The following is a 19777-nucleotide window of genomic DNA, read 5'->3' on the forward strand; positions in this document are numbered from 1 at the left end:
GGGATTCAAACCCCAAATGTCCATGTTGGAATACTAAGATATGCCAGGTAATACCTAAAAAACAAACAAACAAACAAACAAAAAAGCAAGCAAACCAAAAGGGGCCAATTAAGGAGAAATTGCACCTAACATTTAAAAAAAAAAATTGACATTAATATAAAAGGAGAGGGAAAAGCAGGAAGCCATGATATTAACTCGACAGCAAAATGCATCTTCTTACAAACATAGCATTAGCATTAGCCCGGGTGAACATGATATTAACTCAACAATGTACAATCTATAGGTATAGGAAATGTTAATTTTGTGCTGGTTAAATTAGTTTTCAGCTAAAAAAAGTAGAGGATATCACTCATCAAAATTCCAATTCCAGCACAAACACAAGTAAATTCATTTTCATAAAGGGTCTCACTTTCATCTATTACTTATATTGAGATTCCAGAGTTTATATTTTAATGACGATTACATTAATTTTTTCAAAGCAAATATGTCACTATAAGCTCACTCTACATTTCAAAATATAAATGATAGATTTTTTTTTTTTTAAATGATCCCATAAACAAGTTTGTACCAATATCACAGAAAAGCATGTCCAGGAATAAGAAAAAAACAAAAATAACACAAAGTAAATGATGCTATACAAACATTGCGAAGTCACAGCTGCATGCCAGGGAGACCAGTCCATAAAAGCAGTCTTCGAGGCCGATCTAGAAATCTGGCTTGCCAGGCAGGCTCATCCATTTCATATACAAAACTACTCTTCATATACAAGTTCTTTGCTGGTTCATTGTCAAAAGCCACGTGGACATATAGATCAGTTATGCCTGAAAAAAAAATCCGCAAATCCAGTCGAAATATTAGGTTAGCTTGGCTTAATTCTTTCCAGCATTTGCATAAATAAAATTGATAAAAAAAATCAATTAAATTCAAGTGTGACGAGAGAGAGAGAGAGAGAGAGAGAGAGAGAGAGAGAGAGAGCTTATAAAGTTTTAAGCAACTCAACATTTTTAACAAACTCAATTATAAAAACTTCAACCTACAACACCCAACCTAAACTTTTAAATACGTAGATATGCATTACAATATATTGTTGACGCCATTAAGCTATTCTGTACCAATATGCATGCATAACAGAACTTTGATGTGTTTTCCCATTTTTTGCTTGAATAAGATACAACAATAAGCCTCTGCTGATGCCACTGACCAGCCCAGTTTGCTCCAAGATTGATTTTATGCTCAGAAAATTTATTTGGGGCAAAGCTGATAGCTCATCCTTCTATAGCCCTTTGGCTTGGTCTAAAATTTGTAAACCCAAGGAATGTGGGGGTTTGGGAATTAGAAAAATGGAAGACACTGATACGGCTCTTTTGGCTAAACAAGGCTGGTCGGTGGCATCTAATTTGGATAAAACTTGGGTAAAATATTCTTAAGGCTAAATATTTGAAAGGAAAAAAATTCCTAAATGCCCCAGTGTGTAAACAAAGTTCTTTGCTTTGGAAAGGTGTGTGTTTTGTCTGGGCCATTAGAGAAAAATGGGTGTTTGCTATCAAATTCTCTCAGGTGCAGATACAAATATTTAGGAGGATCCTTGGATCCCTACCAAACCAAATTTTACTCCTATCCCTTTAGGAGCCCTCCCTCATCATATTAGCTGGGTTTTTCAACCAAAAGGTCAGCTTGATTCAGCTTGGGACATAAACCTTCTTTCAGAGAACTTTGATAGCCACACCATAAACCAGATTCTCAAATTCATTTGTTCCCATCAGATCAGCCAGATAAACTCACCTGGACCCCAAATTCCCATGGCACCTTTACTGTCAAAACAGCATATAATTTAGATTGAGCATAAAGGTTCCAAGAAACCACCCCTTTCCAATCAAGAATGGAAACACTTATGGAAGCTCAAAATTCTTGGAGACTAAAAATTTTACTTTGGAAAATAGCTTGGGACACTTCCTACTAGAGAAGCCTTGAATAGGAAATGGCCTCAAAATGACTTATCTTATGTGCTTTGTAACCACCCCACAGAATCGCTATGCCATCTGCTCATACATTGCCCCTTCTCTATCACTACATGCTCCCTTACTGAAGGGCCATTAATCTTTCTAAGCTGGGTTATACCAGAACCTTTGAGCTTGTAAAATGTTTGATTTTCCATACAAAGTCCCTGTTAATTCCAAAAGAGGATTCCCAAAAATTCATTCTCTTTATCTCCATCTTTATTGACAACATTTAGAGAATTCAAAACCAATCTATTTTTGCAGGTCTCATTCCTATCTCAAAGAAAGCAGCAGCAGATATCAAGGGGCATATCAAGAGCACCTAGGAGCTTGGACATCCCTCAAGTCCCCCATATCTGCCAAGTGGATGCCACCTCCTCCAGGCTGGGTCAAGATTAATTTTGATGTGGCCATCAGAAATTCATTCTCCATTGGACTGCTGTTTGCAGGAATGATCTTGGAGATGTCATCTTTTTTTTTTTTTTTTTGATAAGTAATGAAAAGATCTTGGAGATGTCATCTTTGCCCACACCACATTGTTGCCTCCCTCTAATTCTCTCATTGGTGAAGTGAATGCAGCCCTCTTAGCATTAAAATTGGCTAATCATCATAATCTCACATTTTTCCAGTATGAAGGGGATTCAAAATCTGTGATTAACAATCTGCAGTCTCCTACACCCTCTATCCCAGATTTCTTGTTGGATGCTATGCCCATTGTTTCTTCATCTTTAAAATCCCTATTCAGTTGGGAATTTGTTTTGTATCCAGAAACCTTTAATTACTTTGCTTGTTGGGCTTCTTTTTGTAGATGGGATGGGCCTATTGCCATCTCTTCTCTTCCTAATTGGGTTTCTTATCCAGTAATTAGAAATGGGCCTGAGCCCTCCCCCTCTCTTTTCTCTTAATATAATCTTTATTTATCAACCAAAAAAAAAAGATACAACAATAAATTTGCAATAACATAAGAACAAAGAAATCATTTACCCAAAATCAGATTGGTCTACTGAATAACATTACACTAATCTCACAAGCAGCATTTGTCTAGCAAGAACTTTTTTCCAAAATGTTCAAATTTTTTTCTTCTATTTATTTAACTATTAAACTGTTTCATTCAGTGTAGCTGAAATGAAGGATAAACATTCAATTTACAATCTGCTAGTTCTGTTGTGTACAACAAGAAAAGCTCGGATGCGCAAATGGAAGGTACAATATAGGTATTTGCAGCCATAACACAAGTTAACTCCAAGGAGAATGGTTACCAACAAACCAAAAGCATGCATAAATGGTGTTTAGTTAAGGCAATGACAGTGAAAGTAAAATATACATGGTGAGTTCTTACCCCAATCTTGAGCAACAATCTTTGACTTTGCAACAAGCGAATAACCTAAACCATTTCTATGCAATTCCTTGGCAACACATACATTGCTTAGATATGCCCTTAAGAAGTCAGCTCCAATCCCCTGTTCAAGTGGACCACAAAAGCTCAATTATACTTCACCTGCCTTGTGGAGTTGTGACTGTCATGCTTTTAATTGGTCCAAAGCTCACTGGTTCCACACTCCATGCAAAATCATACAGTGAGGCTTGCGGCTTGCATGTAACCCATGGCCCAATCAACACACACAGTCCAACCACATAAAGTTTGTTAACATTTAAAAATAAATAAAATAATCTGGAAGCCACATCAAATATATTATAATACAAATAATGTTTAATAACTGATTTAGAATGGTCTCCAAGATAACAGGTGTTACAATGACATTGCCCATAAACCCAAAACCCACGTATATATTGCATGTTACTTTCTTTTATGTATTAGGGCAAAATAACAATGTTGAAACTACTTTTAAAGATAATCCGGAAACATATGTGCAGGAAGCTGGATTGCATAGTATTATAGGAAACATATATCATATCTTTAGACAAGATTAAACAGAATTGGGCTTAACCAATCCCTATATTAAAATCCGGAGAATGAGACAATAATAATAATAATAATAATAATAATGATAATGATAATAATAATATCCAAGATACTGAAATAGGTCTGTTAGGCTCTAAACTTGTAGAAAATTATATGAATCCCAAATTCCCAATGTTAAACTGTATATGGATCAGGGGGAGTTATTATCTAATCCTAAAAGATTTTGTTGCTTGGTTGACAAGTTGAACAATCTCACCATCACACATCTAGATATATTTTTTTGCAATTAGTGTTGTGAGTCAGTATATGGAAGCTCTTGTCTTCCACATTGGGAGGCAGTCCTTCGGAATGTGAGGTATTTAAATCACATCAAGGTCATGGACTTTTTTATAGAACTAATGGGCATTTATGGGAAGAAGCATTCATAAATTTAGATTGGGCATGATCACCCACAGATAGAAGATCTACTACTAGATATTAAACTTTTATAGGGAGAAACTTGATCACTTCAAAAAAGTAAGAAGCAAGGTATTGTGTCCAAAACCAAAAGAAAAAATATATGCTAGCATAACTTGTTGCAACATATGCATCTAAATTTTTGCAAACTCTATAAACAAGAAACTTTAGTAACAGATAGAAACATGCATGAATAAAACATACAACATATATGTCTCTATGGGACATGCATAATATCAAAAACAGATTAACTTTTAAAGTCAGTAAAAAGATAACTAAAATAGAGGAAAAATATTTTTCATAATGAAATATGCCAATTATGACACCCTGCATGTAATCCTACCAGAAATGTGAATGGATATGCATACAATCCAAAAAGTTAAAACTGAAATATGATCAAATACCTCTGGTTTCATTCCTGTTATCTCATCTGGAAGCCTAAGGCACTGGTTAAGATCAAGGGTCCCAACTACAACCCGATCTTCACCATTGTCAGAAAACTACAAAAAAATATATGAAACACGTTGTCACAAAACGACACATGAAACACTACATTCTTAGATCTAAAGTAAGAAATTTTATCAAAGACCATTACAAGGAAAACTTGATGTCCAAAGCTAATTACGTATGAAACAACAAAGATTCAGATCTAAAGTGGTGCTTAATGGCTGTATTCAAAGAAAAGCTGTTAAGCATTTCTTCATCGCAATAGAAGCACTACAAGGGACACACAAATCTGCCAAAAACCCACGAGAAATGCATGAAAAATGAAAGTTCTTGCCATGTCAAAAAAAGGAAGCAAACATACCTTACATTCAGCACATAGATCATCTGAAAAACTTGATAACTCTGATAATGGAAGAGTAGCATTTATGCAAGAAACTCTTCTGAAGCCCTCTCTTTTCCCAGCTACACGTTCTTTTAGTGCTTCAAACTCACGCTGGGCCAGGTCTCTCTTATGATCCTAATAGAACTTAACAAGGAAAAGGTACAATCAGTATAATCTGATTCCTGTAAAAAAAAGAAGAAAAGCTCAAAAGTAGTTGACTCCAAAATGATTACTCCTATATCTTGTGGAACTTGTGACTAGTGGCAGATAATATACTGCTTCAAACCACATTTGTTAATCAGCTAAAAAGAGATAGGATGTGAGCAGTAACATACATTTCACCTATCAAAAAAAAGAAACATTTCGGGGTTTAGTAAGGGACATGAGAAAAACAATCGCATCTCCAAAAACCATGGAAAACTCACTAGCAATAAAAAGGTTAGTTTTGGCCCCAGATAGGTCCTAGGTACAAATCTTACCAAGTAAGAAAGAACCAAAAATGTAATAAGATCAAATGGAGATTGAAAGGGAGTGTGGCTTTAGTGTTTGCTCCTATTTGGTGTGTAAAGGCCCCTAAGAGGGTCTCACTCTTTGTTTGGACATCCAGTAGCCTGGAGCAAGATTCTTACTTATGATAATCTTATCAAGCGAGGATTTTCATTGGTAGGATGGTGTTGCTTGTGCCGATGTAGTGGAGAGACATTAGATCATTTGTTGATCCATTGTGACGTAGCATATGTTTTATGGAGTCTAGTATTTAGAATTTTTGGGATTCATTGGGTGTTACTGAGGAGGGTCGTTGATCTCTTGTTTAGGTGGAGGAATTGTTTCGGGAAGCACTCATCAGAGATTTGGAACTTTGTGGCGTTATGTTTGATATGGTTATTGTGGAAGGGGTGAAATGGCCATATATTTTAAAGATACAAAAAGATCAAAGGTCCAGTTGGAATCACTGCTACTTCAAACTGTGCTACTTACAAATAGCAACTCCCTTCAAGATCTCACGGAATCAGTTGACATTTGTACATAATTCTTATAGTTTATGGTGTGCTCGTCATCGTGAGCATGAAGTAATCTATTCTATTTAATAAAATACCATTGCCTATCAGAAAAGAAAGAACCAACAACAGCAACAATAACAAAAATTACCAATTGGAACCTAATTATATCCATCCATTTATATTTCCAAACATAATACAATAAAGTTAGTGTTTGAACTTGCACATCATCCCGTTTCCTTCCCGGACAGAAAAACAATTATCTTAAAAGTAACTCAAAAAGTAAAAAACTTGACAATTTCTTTTCAATTGAAATTTACTCCATTCTGTTTCATTATAACGAAACAAATTTTGTTCCTTTTTTACAGTCCACACAGACAAATCAGAAACAAAGAAACCAACTTACCTAATCAACCATTGCAAATTTTCCATATTCCATTGCTAAAAGTAAAAGACTACCAAACACAGTAAAGTTGACTTTTTTTTTTTCCTATGTTCTTTTGTTTTTGGGGTCTAAATTAAGAAAACCCAAATCTCAAAATTTGATTTTGTTATCAAATTTGAGAGAATAGAACAGAAAAAGAAAAGAAAAGAAAGTGTTTAAAGGACTCACATGGATGGCGTATGCAGTGGGAGCAAAGTTATAAAAGGAACGGACACGGAGACACGAGGCTGCCCAGAGCTGGTCTTCTGAGAATGCCTCGGCAACGTTCAACAAGGACGTGTCAACTGTGGTGGTGCTGGTGCTGGTGGTGCAGAGGTGAGAAGCAACAGTGATTGGAGGTTGAAGGCGGCGAGAAGAATACAGGGTCCTTCGGAAAGTGAAAGAAGAGAGGCTGCAATTTGAGTTGAGTGGTGTGTGAGAGACAGATGAAGAAGATGGATAGGTGACAGTGACATGAGGAGAGGATAAGAGGAGCGCCATTTCTTTTCTTTTTGTCCAAATTTCTCTCTACGCTGCAAACGTTTTGCTCCCTTCCTTTTTGCCTTTCATATCCCTTTCTTCGTTTTTTGGACCTTCCTGACTTTTTTATCTCAGTAGTATTGTTTCTTTCTTTATTTGGCCACCGTCTGCTTGTTTTTCTTTTGTTTTATTCTAGATTTCTAACGATAATGGAATTATATGGTCAAAAGTTTAATTATTTTTTATTATTTTATTAAACTTTTCTCTCTCCTCCATGTATTTATCTCTCTTTTTCTATTGCTTCCAACGAAGCACCGGTGAGCTGTTTTGGTCGACATACCCACGTTGGACTCGGTGGGACGCACCGTGCAGCCTAGATGCAGCTGCATGCGCGTCCCTTGTCAAATTTTTTTTTTTTTTCTAACGTAGCCTGATTGGGTTCGAAACAGTCTGAAATAGAACTCGATATGGCCCAAAATACTTAAAAAATAAAAAAATTTTAAAAAATGTTAATTTCAAATTTATCTTTTATTTTGTTTTAGTTTCAAACTTTTCATATTATATTCTAATTTATAAACATCATTTAATGGTTGTGTATTCACTTTATTATCTACTATTACACTTAAATTTATATATGTTTACTATTATGTGAAAAAAAAATGCTTAGCAATACATAGAAAATATATATTTAATAATTCATTAATAAACATATCTTGCTGCATTGGTGTTCTACTTTTTCAAAAATTGTCATGTTACCGCACTACACCCACAACCTGAATCCATACCCGTACTCCCTTCCTAGATTGCTTCTCAAAGTCTCTGACTTCTCTCTCATTGTCTTCCTCTCTCACTCTCTTCCTTAGCCACCTTCGATCTACCACCCCATGCTGTTGATCTGCTATGCCATGCCATGCCATGGGTAATGGATGGCGGTGGGGTTTCGATCCGATGGATGGGTTGTGGGTAGTGGTGGGGCTTCGATCCGGTGATGGGCAATAGGTAGTGGTGGTGGTGGTGGTTGTGGGTTTTGAATTTATTTTTTTATTTGTTTTTTTATATTGAATGAGTTTTTTTATGTTATTTTAATGTGTTATATATAATTATAATGTGTTGTATAAAAAATAGAATATCAATTATAAAATAGTGTGTTAAAATAGATAAAGTAATTTTTTAATATGTGAAATAAAAATTGTTTTGCATAGTTGATGTTGATGCTCTAAATACTAGTATATCTTTTACTATCACACTCATATTTTTCTTTCATAAATTACTTTTCTAAGAGATTTGCACCAGTCATGCAAAAATTATGTCTATGTTAGCATAAGAAATATTTTTTTTTCAATTGTACATAATCAGTTTTTTAAAACATTCACATCATATTATTATTTTATTGTCGATTTTATTAAAATATTAATTTTATTAATTGTTTCTCTCTCTTCACATACCACAAGTTACAACTAGCATCCACTCTCTTCATTTATTCTCAAGAAAAAAAAAGAATAAAAAAAAATGTACATATACAAACCTACATTAGCCTTATAAATTTATATAACTATTGTAGCTAAAAAAAAAATACTTAGCTTTACATAGACTGGTGTGCTGAAATGAAAAAATACGTAACCTTACACAAACCGATGTGCTAAAATTACACGAACTAATGTTGATGATTTTTAAAGTTAATTGGCCAAAATTTTGCATTTAAGCAATTTTGTATGTACTGATGCAAACACTCTAATTATCATATCTTCTATTGAAATAAGTTGTTTTGATAAAATGGCGAAAAATAAATGTTATAACTTTTTTGGAGTCACCACCGTACACCCTTGGTGCGATGGTCACTCCACAAGTATAAGTGTTTGTGGGGTGTGAGGGACAAGGGCCGGGATTCAAGTCTTAAGGAGAGAACTTCACACACATATACACTTAAATTAGGCTATAGTAGAATTCTATTTTGTATATATATATATATAAAATAAAAAATAAAAAAAACTTTTTTGGAGTCGTTAAGTTAAGTTAGATTTAATTTCAAAAGGTTATATATATATATTGATAAATTGATAGTTCTAATGGAAGAGAGGAAATTTAAACCCAATTGAGCTACAAAATTTATTATAATTTCAAAAGGTAATACTGATGGATTAAGAGTAATGAAAAAGGGAAAAACAAAAATAAAAAACCGGCACTTGGCAATTTCTGTGTGAAAGGAGCTGGAATTCGGTTTATAGTGTGTGCGTGAACTGTGAAGTGCTATTCCCAAATGCATTTTTAGCACTGACGACACAAATATGCAAAGTATGGATAAATTGTGTTAATCTGAAAAGCATTTATTAAATGGCACTGGCAACACAATAATCTGCATTAATCCATCTCACAATTGGTCACAAGTTTGCACAAACAAACAGCACTTAATCACGTGCCACTTGTCTCCTTCATTCCCAAGTCCCAACAACTCATTAACACACAGCACCATTCTTTTTTTGGTTGAGAAAAGACACACAACACAACCCAGTAACAAATGCAGAAGACTTGCCCATAAAAATCAAAATATGTTTATATGTAATATAACCTGTCACCGGATAATAATAGCACGATGCTACACAGTACACATACAACAATTTCGCAACCAATTTATAATTACCGAGTTAATAAACTCATCTACTTTGAGGATTTAATAATAAACTTATCCACTTTATAGATTTATTAATAAATTCGTTCACTTTATGAACTGAAAAATTATTATTGATTCTCATATAAACTTATCACCACCGTTGACATTACTTTATTATTCACTATTCAAAACTTGCCACCTGACATTTCTGAAATTTGTTATCAATTTTGGTGTATTTCTAAACCTATTGGATAACAATATGTCACAAAATAATTGTATCAACAACTAAAGACTTTATAGCTTAATTGACATCTTTTTATGCATAAAATACTTGGGGGTCTACGGGGAGAAAGGATTTGAGCTGTGGGGTTAATAGCACATACGCGTGCACGCGCACACACAATAACCCTCACAATTCACAAATCTGATGTCATGATATGAAAAGGATTGATTATAAATAAAATAGCATAAAAATGGTCAGGGTAGATGAGACGTGATTAATGATTTGCTTTAATTAAGCAATGAGAAAGTCTTTTGGTTGCTAGAATTTAGTTTGATGCCAACTCAGGGTAATTTGGTTAGCCAAACCAACTTCATTATGCTTTCCTTGGAAGAAATGATCCCTTAAGAATTTGTTAAATTTGAAGGATCTTGTCAATTAGCATTAATTAAATGAGGCCAGATGGCTTTTTCATAGCTTTAATCAATTAGGCTGAGAAGGAAGGGAAATAAAACCGATTGTTAATTAAAGTTATCTTTACTTAAACTTAGGGCTTACTCATGGGCTTTGGATCTTGCAAGTGCTCCAAGCCACTTTTCAAAGTCCTCCTCTCAGACCCATGGATAAGCTTTAATTGACCCATTTGCCCCTTGATACCACAATCCCTCAAAACCTCTATTGTTTTATATGGACATTGGACACTAAAAAAATAGGTAAAAATAACGGGCCCAAAATAACTAGGCTTGGTCTATTTTGGGCCTTGGGAAAGAGAGATTTAACATGTTCACTTCATTCATAAAGCCTTTCACTCCTACCAAGTTGGTCAACTTGTTGACACGCATGAATTGATCACAATATGGAAATTGAGTGATTTTTATGGTTCTTGTCTCTAACTCAAAGTGGCCTACGCCAATTTCAAATGCTTGTACACCGGCCAGAAAATGGTGTACACAGCTCTAGTCGGGAAGTTATGAAATGGGCGTAAAAATTAGTTTGTGTCTTGAGAAATAAATTGTTGGGCTTAACACATGATATATGTCGATCATTGTGGTAGAGATTGGGTACATCATTAGAAAAGGTGACCTTGGATATCGGCCGAAATAAAAGGGGTGTCTACAAGGATATTCTATTAATAAGCTCTGTCCATTATTTTGGAAGAGCTTCTCTTCCATCTTAGTAACTTAGAAAACATTGTTGCCAATAGGTAGGCTTTGTCCATTCTCTTGAATGAGTGTCACCTTCTTCTAGGTACTTAGAAAATTTTGCCTTTAGTTTTTAGGCTTGGTCCATTAATCTTTTGGACAATCTCTTCCTATTTTTAATTTTTAGTTTTGTTGGGTTCCAAGGGAGGTTAGCCTGTAATAAATGGGTCATTCTAGTTCTTTATTTGTAAGCCTGTTGCCGAGCCCAACCCTTGTTCTCTCTTTTGCCAATGAAGTTTTTACAAGCTTTTAATTTTGTAAGAGCATCCACAGCAGTGGAGCTAAAAATTTAGCAATTTAGCTCCACTAAAAGTTACTTTATCTATTTTACCTACACACATGCTGCAGCAGTGGATCTATTTTAGCTTTCAACACAATAAAATAATATAAACATCACAATAAAATAATATATCTACCACAATAAAATAATACATCTCACTACAATAAAAACACCACAATAAAAAAGGTAATGTGAACACAAAATAAAAAATTAATTTTTTTTAGCTCTCATGAACAATGCACATCTATAGATAGATGTGCACTGTAGCAATGAGCTAAAAAAATATAGATTTAGCTCCACTGCTGCATGCTTCTTTTTAGTGTTTTGGTGGAACTAAAATAGCTATATAGCTATTTAGCTCCACTGCTGCAAGTGCTCTAAATTATCATTTTCAATTCGTTTTAACGTACCTCCATTAAAAAAAGAGGGAAAAAAAAGTGTCTAATTAATAATAGAATAACAACTAGTAGGAAGACTATTAATTAGTTGGTCGTCCAAGTGACAAAGACCATGGAGGAAAGCATGCTTGGCTTGGGCACACCATTACCCAAGTAACAAGGCACATCCTCTCTTTGTAGTTTCAAATTTCACTACCAATTAAGCTACGCTCAACAAGGGCACACACGTGTCTCGACCTTATGTTTTTTCCAATTCATTTCATGGGGCCACTGAAAACTTCCATGGCAGACATTTAATACACAGTTCACTCCTCCACCCGACTCTGAGGAAAGAAATTAAGATGGACTACAGCCTCTCATCCACAGCACATTCACAAAAACAGAAAGTTACTCTTTTATTACCCTTGACCACAACCATGCAAGCTTAAAAGACATGAGAAAGACATGAGAGAGCCATTAATTTGTAAGATGGAATTAGCTAAGTCACACACATGCATGCAGTGGGTATCAGATTGCAGTACTCACAGCACAGCAAACACAGTAATATACTAGCATATTCAAATATTTCTTACGTAGGTGGCTGCAAACATGAAGTAGAAAGTAAAAGAGAAAAAGCTACTATCTGTGAAGAGAGAGAGAGTGAGACTTTTGTTTGTGTGTGTGATGGATTGACTATGTGTTGTCCCGTCACAAAGGTCGTGATGATTATCAAGATTAAAAGCTGACTGACATATTCATGAAGATCCTATCCATCTCATAACCCCCGTACACGCGCTCTTTTCCTTGTTTCTTTTCCACACTCTAATCTCATTGGAATCTCTCACCACCTATTAACTATTTGTCTATGTGATTGATTTGAATTGTAGATTTGTAGGGGACCTTTGTTGTGGGAGAGTGGATTAAAAATTTTCCTTGTTACGTATTGTCTGTCACACTGGAATAATTGCTACTGCCCCTTTCTTATCTCCTTCCTCCACAAGTGAGGCAACAACACAACAAGAAGAAAATAATTTAAAAAAACCATTAAACAAGAAGAAAGTATTGGTGGTGGGAAAGAACAATGAAAAAGAAAAGAGACAACTCTCAATCTGTGAGTTTGTGTAAAATAAGACAGCTTTTTATTTGCAAAGCTGTTTTATGTTTTTTCTCACCCTTTAAAAAGGCATCAAAAGATATTGTTTTGCAGTCTATCTAACATTGGACACTGTGTTGCATTACCCCGTATTGGACTCTTATGTTCGAGAAGTCGCTGTTATGGCCATGCAGGGACTTTCGGTACAAAACATCATGTTTCTATTCGAAAGGTTCATGTCACAAAGAGTGACAAAGAACCATAAAAAAATAAATAAAAAAACTAAGAGTGACAAAGAGTAATAACACTCAACACATTTTTTATTATTCACCATAGGTACACATAATGACATGAACTGAAATGAAGACTTCAAAACAGTAGTGCATAAAATATGCAAGAGTATATAATAAGATTATCTATTTAACATAGGGACTGAAAACAAAATTTTAAAGGAGATAGTGTATAAAACGTGGAAGAGTGTGTTATAAGATTATAAGAAAACAATTATAATATGATGTGTTATAATTTTGAAGGCTTTCTCTTTTGCATTTTTGACTGGCAATTAGCATTTTCTGTTCAACTCAACTCAAAGACATAAATTTCAAGGTCATTGTCAACTAGCTGTTTAACACTTGTAGTTTTTTTTTTTGGTAAAAATTAACACTTGTAGTTATTACTTTATAAGAAAATCTTTTGCATGAGAAGTTCATGAGAACCTCTATTTTTTGGCAGGTAAACATGAGATATACATACATACCTCATGAAACCCTGTACACGTACACTTGAAGATAATTTACGGAGTAAAACATGTTTAAAGAATAGAATTAGAAATGGAACATGGCATGAGGATGAGGATTATAAAGACAAACTTGTAAGGACTAGAGCCTAGTCAAAGATGTCGTCTTGGACAAGAGAGGAGGAAAGAGAGCTATAAGAAAAAGACACCGTAAAGACTGTAACTATTAATTAACTTTCTCATATTCATTACAATTTGCACTCCATACAGAATTACAGGCACTGTTTGAAATTTTTTTTTTTTTTCCTGTTTTTTCTCAAAAACTTGAAATTCCGAGTTCCCATGCTTCTTCTTATTCTTTCGGATTTACGTATCTGAGAGGGTAAAAGATGTGAAGACAGACGAGAGGGACAGAGATGGTTAAGTCACATTACTAACAGAGCTGTCTCTCTGTACTAACCCCACCTCCTTCTCTCACATCAATCACCAATTTTCTGTTAATAATCCTATACCTCTACTTTTTATTTTTTTAATATATAAATAGTAGTACTTGTACTATACTAATGGATCATGTTTTCTCTGTACCATCCCAACCCCCTTCTCTCAAATCAATCACCAATTTTGTTTTCAATAATAATTTACGTCGAGTCAATATTGTAAAATACATGTTATAAAATTTGGAATATACCTTGGACATTATTTATGTAAGAAAATTCTATTTACTATTATAAAATGGATTTTGCTAACACGTAGACAATAATTTATTATTTTTGAAAAAACTTTCTTAGAAATTGAAAAAATTATGACATTTTTTTAATTTTTTAATTTTTTTTTCAAAAATAGATGAGTTAACGTGTGCTCTTAGAGCACACATTAACCGAACCTTTATAAAATTTATAGGAAAATGTTAACAAGAAATGCATGCTTATTAAAGATAAAATAATATGGATCTCACTTAATTAAAGAATTAGATATTTAAAAAATTGTATAAAACTGACTATAAAATCTATAAAACTGACAAAATATTGACAAAAGAACATAAATTTTAACATAAAGTTTGGTATCTACTGTGACTATTAACACAACCCAATTTATTATATGAATTTTACAAATTAGTTTGATAATAAATATAATTAATAAATTTTAATGAAATAATATCTTAATTATTTTTCATCATAAACACGTAGATTTGTAAATGGTGTAATACAATGATAAAAAATTATTTTTACCTTACTCATCACTAATATTATTTTTTTACTTATCAATAACTACATTTTACCTCTATTTATAAAATAATTCATGTTTATAACATTTTTCGGTATAAAATTACAATAATTCTAACATAACATCGTCATTAAAGAGAGAGAAGGCATTGTTTCACGCCTTTTGGGCACACAATTTTGTGGTTTTATTTTAATAAATTATTTAAAAAAAAAAGGGAACCATTAGCATATTTGGAATGTCAGTCCTTTCTGATTCTCATTTATTTCCCACTCATTTTTCTCTATATAAACTCCATCCATCTCTTCAGTAAGTATGTTCTTCTTGCACATGTATATCACTTCATAGCACACCTTATAGTCATTGTGTCCTCACAGTCATTCCATGCCTGTCTTTTCCTTATCGAAATGCTCTCGGTCTTTGCTGGTCAACAATCTCTTCCCTCTATGAAATCAAACATGAGGGCTAAGAATCGTGAGAGGAAACACCAGACCCTTGGCTTCCACCCCAAATGGAGAATGAAAAAAACCGTAGGGTTTTGATGGTGCTATCCTAACTGAGCTTTTCCCTTTCTTTCTCTCTTTTTTATTTTTTTCTTGACCTTGCAAGGCTTTTCTATTTTTATTTAGTTATTATAGCTGCTTTCTACTCCGTTTTTGTTTTTTATTTTTATTCTTGTCTTGACCAAACCTCCCATCTTATCATTTCTTGTCTATTCCTCCTGAGCTTAACATTATAATGTTAGCCCATATATACAAGATGTATATATGGTCTGTAACTTGTAACCTGTCATATTTCAATAAACTACTGTAATTTTAGTTTCTGTTAGTGTTCTGTGGTCTTCTCTTTCTTGTTTATGGTCTGGAAGACACTGGCAACTAAGTTGGCAATTTTTTATTTCTATTTTTGTTTGCTGGGGGTTTAAATTAATACAAGTTGGCAGTATATGACGATGCTCCATTTTATATTAATCTCGTTTATCATAATTCAGTTTCTTGTTCAGTAGTAGTTTCAAATATGCCATGGTTAAGTGCTTGCCTCGGATACTTGTCCTTGTCCATCTTATGCAGTCAATAAGCTGACAATTAAGCATTTTGGAGTTTCCTTACGTTGCTTGTTACCGAACATTAAAAAAGGTTAAAAAAGAAGAAGTATCATTCAGTTTCAGTCACATAAATTTTATAATTGTCAGGAAAAGGCTGTTTTATTGTGATGGCTCAGCAGAGCGAAAGAAACTAGCAGCTCATTAAACCTAAAGTTTAGATTTTGATGCTGAAAATTTGTCACTGCTACCAAGAAAAGCAGAGAAAACCAATGGATTCTGAAAGCGGGGTGACATTTAAAGATTAAGAAAATTTGGGGGTCAAGATTTCCAATATTGGCACTTCTATCACCAAGACAAAAAATTGATGAAATTCAGCCCATTGAAATTCACCAAGACAAAAAATTGATGAAAAGTTCTCAAGGACTTGTACAGTATATGATACTCTATTTGCACAAGATATATGGATCATATATGATTATATATGCTTTGATACATTAGTGTCTCGGCCCCTGGTACCTTATAGTTATTAGTTAATATAATACAATAGATATAACTTTTGTTAAATACTAAATGTGTTGTTACAAAGCTAAAAACTAACATAATTTTTTTTAGAGTCTGTTAAATAGGAGTAAGGGAGGAGAGGATTTATAATCTGTTAGGTTGAGAGCTTTTCACCCAACCTAATTGTATGTTCAGAAACTAACTCAACTCACATGGGTTGGATTAAGTTTGGGTCGATGAATGATTCATAGGGCTATCCAACCCCATTTGAAGATTCGAACCACTCAAAGAAACTAACTATATTCTATCTGACGCTGGGTGACCTAACTAGTTTGGCTGTCTGGTTGAGCCTTCACCACCATAAACCAATTCTAGTGGGTCGGTCTTGATTTTCCTCCCTTAAAATCTAAAAAACCCAAACCGACTAAGAAATACCCAGATTTCGATGAAAAAACTCATATTTCGGCAAGATATCAGGTAGATCTAGTGAGATTTTGACCAGATCTAACGAAATTTCATCGAATTAGATGAGATTTTTGCCAAATCTGGGGAAATCTCATAGAATCCATTGAGATTTTCGTCAGATTTGGCGAAATCTCACTATTTTCTCGTCATTTTCTCAGAAGTATAACTCCGACTAACCCATTCACCACTCGTTGAAGGTTTGATTCGCCTGATTTGACTAGTTTGTCAGTCGACAGCAGGTGAGATTTTTTGCCACCCAATTCTGTCGGGTTGATTCCAAGTTGGGCACAAACCAGATCTAGATAAACCAGTGGATAGTCTTAATGGTTCCTACATATTTTGTCTTTAAAAAAATTGGGTCATTTTTTTTAATTTGTTTTTTTGATGAATGAAATTTTGGGCTAATCTCATCTATTAATTAAACAATGTTTTTAATAAATAAATAATTTTTATAACATGATTAAATTATAGAATAAGATTTCTCTCTAAACTAATTCAGGGAGAAACCTTTCAAACTTCTCATATATCATTTTATTAGTTGTGAATTTGGATTACATTTGCATATCTAATTTCATTTAAATTCGATATTATTTATTATTCAATTAATAAACTTATTTTTTATGCATAATTTTATAATATAAAAACTTAAAATTTAAACATTTGATTGATGACATAGCTATAAAACTTTGATCTTCTTGAAATTTTGCAAAAGTCACTCTCTCCAACCTTTATACGGAGGATATAATAAAACATACAATCCGGTTAGTTCATCATGATTAATTCTCAAAATACCATAATCAACAAACTAAGAGTAATAAAATAAACTTATACACCTGTTAGGTAGGTTAGATGAGTTGAAAATATTGTCAACCTAGAGTAGACTTGATCTGAGATTCAAAATAAAATTTCAAACCAACCAAACCCACAAAAACTAACCTGAGACATTGGTTTGGATTGGGTCAATTTCATTGGTGGATTTGATGCAAACTCCTAAATAGGACATCAAATTTTAAACTTTGATAATGCTATTAGACTACTCTGTTGCTACCCCCTCTGGATCCCCTTCTTGATGAAGCTCATGCTGCGTTTTTGGCTCTCAAGGTGTCCTCCTTTCATGGCCTCTCTCTTGTTCTACTTAAAGGGGACTCACAAAGAGTGATAGAAGTTTCCCAATAGTCTTTTACACTTAGTGTGCATTTGGGATAAGCTGAAATTTTTAGCTTATCTTCACTTTCAACTTATTTTTGCTATTATTCATGGGTTCTATTGCACTTTTTGATACTATTCATAGGTTCCACTACACTTTTTGATACTATTCATGAGTCCCACTATACTATTCAACTTATTTCTTAACATTTTTTCTACACTTTTAACAAAAAGTTTTCAATTTTAATTAAATAAATTGTTCAAAACAGACTCTAACTCTAGACTTTCTTTCCCCTTTTAATCCTTTTGTTTTGATTGCTTTAAATTCCCTTGCTTGTTGGGATTTTTGTTTTGTAAACAGGGACTTTAATTGTTTTTGCCCCATAATCTTTGCTAGTTGGGAAGCTTTTGGGATGAGCTCATAAACATCTCTTCCCAAGTCCAAGATATGGTTTTGGTCTCCCTTTTTTCTTTTCTTTTTTGGTTTAACATATTCCTTACTTATTAAAAAAAAAATATATATATATATATATATATATGGACTAGCAAACACATATGCCACACAAGTCACAAGCTGTACCAGCCCAGATGATTTGTGGCATCCAGCTTAAATATGTGAATTTTTTTTTTGGTAGGAGAAAGTCGTGAACACGTGTAGAAATGAAATGATTGATTATGTTATGTATGACACAAATTTTGACAAAATTTTTTACCTCCGTTAATATGACAGATTATTAGTAGTGATTAAAAAAGTGATATTATTGATAGACTCAGATTATGAAAACCAGCTAAACTATTGTGATTATTTTTTTTTTTGTATGTTGCATTGCTCATTGAAAAGTTTCTTGGGAAGAACCTACCTTGTGATGTGTTGTGCATCACAAAGTTATTTTAAGACCACAACTATATATTATACGTGACAAATTATGACGGTATGTTTGTCACTTTTATATGAATTTGCCCTTGTTTTTTTCCATTCACAACCAACCACATAGGACAGTTGTAGGAAGTAGAGTGGTAAAAGATATGGTCATAAAATTTTTAATGCATCATAACAAGAATAACATATTTCAACATTCGTCTTTTACCACCACCTTAACTTCTACGGTCATCCCTTATTTGAGACATATTGCCATGGTTTGACAGTGTAAAAATGATTCGTTATGAAGGCAGTTGGTTTCCCAATTTTCCTAGGTTCGATTTAGCCACTGCTACGCGAAGCTAATAGATATGCTGATGGCGGCTTAGCTAGGATGGGATCTCAAGAAAATATAGATTTCTGTTTGTATGATACTCTCACTTGTGGGCTTATCTAAGATTCAGCTCTGATGGGGATGTACTTAAAAAGGTGTTGTCCCGAGACTTCGGCTGTTCTTTAGCTTTCTATGAATTTCCTTTTTCTACCAAAGTAAAAATTATGCATTATTATGAAGCTGGTGCTGGGCTTGGAGGATGCAAGATACCTTCAAACACAACTGATGACCTTCAATTTTTCCTCCTTTTGTTTTTGGCAGAAAGATGGCCTTCAATTCTAGTGCCAAACAAAGTAAATTGTTCGATAAAGTTTAGAAGCTATCAGAAGAACAAAACTTGAGACCTACAACACACGACCAAGGAAAAAAGAGAAAGGAAATGTTGAAAATACAACTTCTTCTCTTTGGTTGGAAAAATTATCTTATAAAAATGGTTATATAAGACATCTCTCTTATAATATTTATGGATCCCACATATTGTAATTGAGATTTTTCATGAGACCATATTTCATAAGATACCTT

The 19777-nt window shown here is 33.7% G+C and overlaps 1 protein-coding gene across 1 annotated transcript; it reads right to left on the reverse strand.

Annotated features, from left to right (window-relative positions):
- Positions 1 to 508: 508 nt before the first annotated feature.
- Positions 509 to 7243, reverse strand: LOC142622266 (GCN5-related N-acetyltransferase 7, chloroplastic). The gene is made up of 5 exons (XM_075795713.1): positions 6818 to 7243; positions 5186 to 5341; positions 4782 to 4877; positions 3337 to 3457; positions 509 to 821 (listed from the first exon to the last, which is right to left on the reverse strand). The coding sequence occupies exons 1-5, from the start codon at positions 7127 to 7129 to the stop codon at positions 652 to 654; spliced, it is 855 nt and encodes a 284-aa protein (XP_075651828.1). The 5' UTR covers positions 7130 to 7243; the 3' UTR covers positions 509 to 651.
- Between the last annotated feature and the right edge of the window lie 12534 nt (positions 7244 to 19777).

The sequence above is a fragment of the Castanea sativa genome, chromosome 1, assembly GCF_040712315.1.
Source record: "Castanea sativa cultivar Marrone di Chiusa Pesio chromosome 1, ASM4071231v1".
NCBI classification, from domain to species: domain Eukaryota; kingdom Viridiplantae; phylum Streptophyta; class Magnoliopsida; order Fagales; family Fagaceae; genus Castanea; species Castanea sativa.